This window comes from Sphaeroforma arctica (assembly GCF_001186125.1).
Source record: "Sphaeroforma arctica JP610 unplaced genomic scaffold supercont1.5373, whole genome shotgun sequence".
Lineage (NCBI taxonomy): Eukaryota > Ichthyosporea > Ichthyophonida > Sphaeroforma > Sphaeroforma arctica.
The window spans coordinates 1-1,994 of NW_014035185.1; the positions used below are offsets into that span (position 1 = coordinate 1).

Below are 1,994 nucleotides of genomic sequence, written 5' to 3' on the forward strand. Positions count from 1 at the left end.
GCATATATATATATATATATATATGTTTACATATATATATATATATGTACAGCCATGGACGTAGTAGCTGTGTGTAGCTGAGTATGTGTGCAAGTACATCATGTGTATTTTTGTATTTCGATTCCAAGTTCTACGGTATCTGTTATTGTGTATAAGTCCGTGTGCTATACGCGAGCACACAAATCTTACAACCTACCTACTGCAACACACACCCAACACACAAACGCCACACTTTCCCGCCCACACCATATTAGGCAATAGTGTGCACCGCGGCATATCCGGCGGAGAACTGCGGCGCCTGTCCATTGCGGCTGAGTTGGTGACTGGGCCCGCCTTACTATATTTGGACGAACCAACATCCAGTTTAGACTCGTACAACGCGCACGTAGTGATTGACTGTCTCAAGTCACTCGTGATGCAAAAGAAAACCATGGTCATACTCACTATTCACCAGCCGTCGTCGAGGCTGTTTCAGGTGAGACGTGTACACGTGGTTATATGCACGTGCCATGTGATGGTCTGTTTGCACGCGAGTATGTGCATGTGACACGGTATGGTGGAGGTGTGTGCTGTGTGGGAGACTTGTATTGTAGATGTACATGCGAGAGTGTGCGAGTATAGTTGCAGTTGCTCATATATACCTACATGTAGATAGGCAAGTACGCCTACTGGCCATACACCCAAAATATCAACTGTGAATACTCCCCAAGCGCAATAACATATCGCTTGGACTGGCACAAGGACAATCGTGCTGCTTTTCTCTCTCTTGTTTCAAGGTGGTTTGCTGTCTGTACCACCCACTCACAACCTGTCTGTTCACTCGCTTGTGTACTGCAGATGTACTTACAACCTGTCTGTTCACTCGCGTGTATATTGCAGATGTACTTACAACCTGTCTGTTCACTCGCGTGTATATTGCAGATGTACTTACAACCTGTCTGTTCACTCGCTTGTGTATTGCAGATGTACTAACAACCTGTCTGTTCACTCGCTTGTGTATTGCAGATGTTTGACAAGTGCATGTTGTTGACTAAGGGTAAGATGGTGTACTTCGGACCGACACACGGGGCGGCCGTGTCCCACTTCTCGTCCTTAGGTAAGTCCACTGATTGCACCTGTGAATTGGGTCACCCCACACCCGTACATAGACTTTTTTTGCTTCTGGACCGGTCCTTTAAACGGGACAAGGTGCACGCGTGTGCTTTATACCACACAACTCGGGTACGCGCCCCTGTCCTGGCTCTGTTGACCATAGTGCCCCACCAGGGCGAGTGCGGCTATCACCTCATCCGAATAGCCAACTGTACCTACACATGACATACCTACTATCACGGCCCTGAGTGGTCTTCGTACGGGGTGCAAGGTGCGTCTATTAATAGAACCACTACTTGCGTCTATTAATAGAACCACTACTTGCGTCTATTAATAGAACCACTACTTGCGTCTATTAATAGAACCAACTACTAGGTATTGACCTTGTGGGTTGGATGATGCCAGGACATGTACACGCTTGGAACATGCATGCCTGTGTGTAGCCATGCACAAATAAACCGACTTTTCAGCCTCAGCCATATATCACCTCAGTCAGCTAAGGCCACCCACCCACTCTGTCTGACCCAAACACTTACTACACGGCATGCACCCCACCTTTGCCGTGGCAACCGCCGCCTCACTTGCCCTGCACCCGGCCCCCCGTTTCTAGGACTGCCCAAGTGTCCCGCTGGGGTCAATGTGGCTGATTTCCTCATGGACGTGCTTGTGGAGGCAGAAGTCAACACAGCCGAAGCACAGGCCACGGGGCCAGCCAGTGGTCGCCAACCGGTGAGTGAATGAGTGAGTGAGTGAGTGAGTGATTGTGTGTGTGTGTGTGGTGTGTTTGTGTGTGTTTGTGTTTGCGTGTGTGTGTGTGTGTGTAGTGTGTATGTATGTAGTGTGTATTGTATGTATGTATGTATGTGTGTGTGTGTGTGTTTGTGTGGGTGGGTGGGTGGGTT

The 1,994-nt window shown here is 48.6% G+C and overlaps 1 protein-coding gene across 1 annotated transcript; it reads left to right on the forward strand.

Annotated features, from left to right (window-relative positions):
• Positions 1 to 254: 254 nt before the first annotated feature.
• On the forward strand, positions 255 to 475 carry SARC_14958 (hypothetical protein; the record flags this gene model as incomplete). The annotated part of the gene is made up of 1 exon (XM_014290911.1): positions 255 to 475. A coding segment is annotated over one exon (221 nt), but the record flags the coding sequence as incomplete, so codon positions are not given.
• Between the last annotated feature and the right edge of the window lie 1,519 nt (positions 476 to 1,994).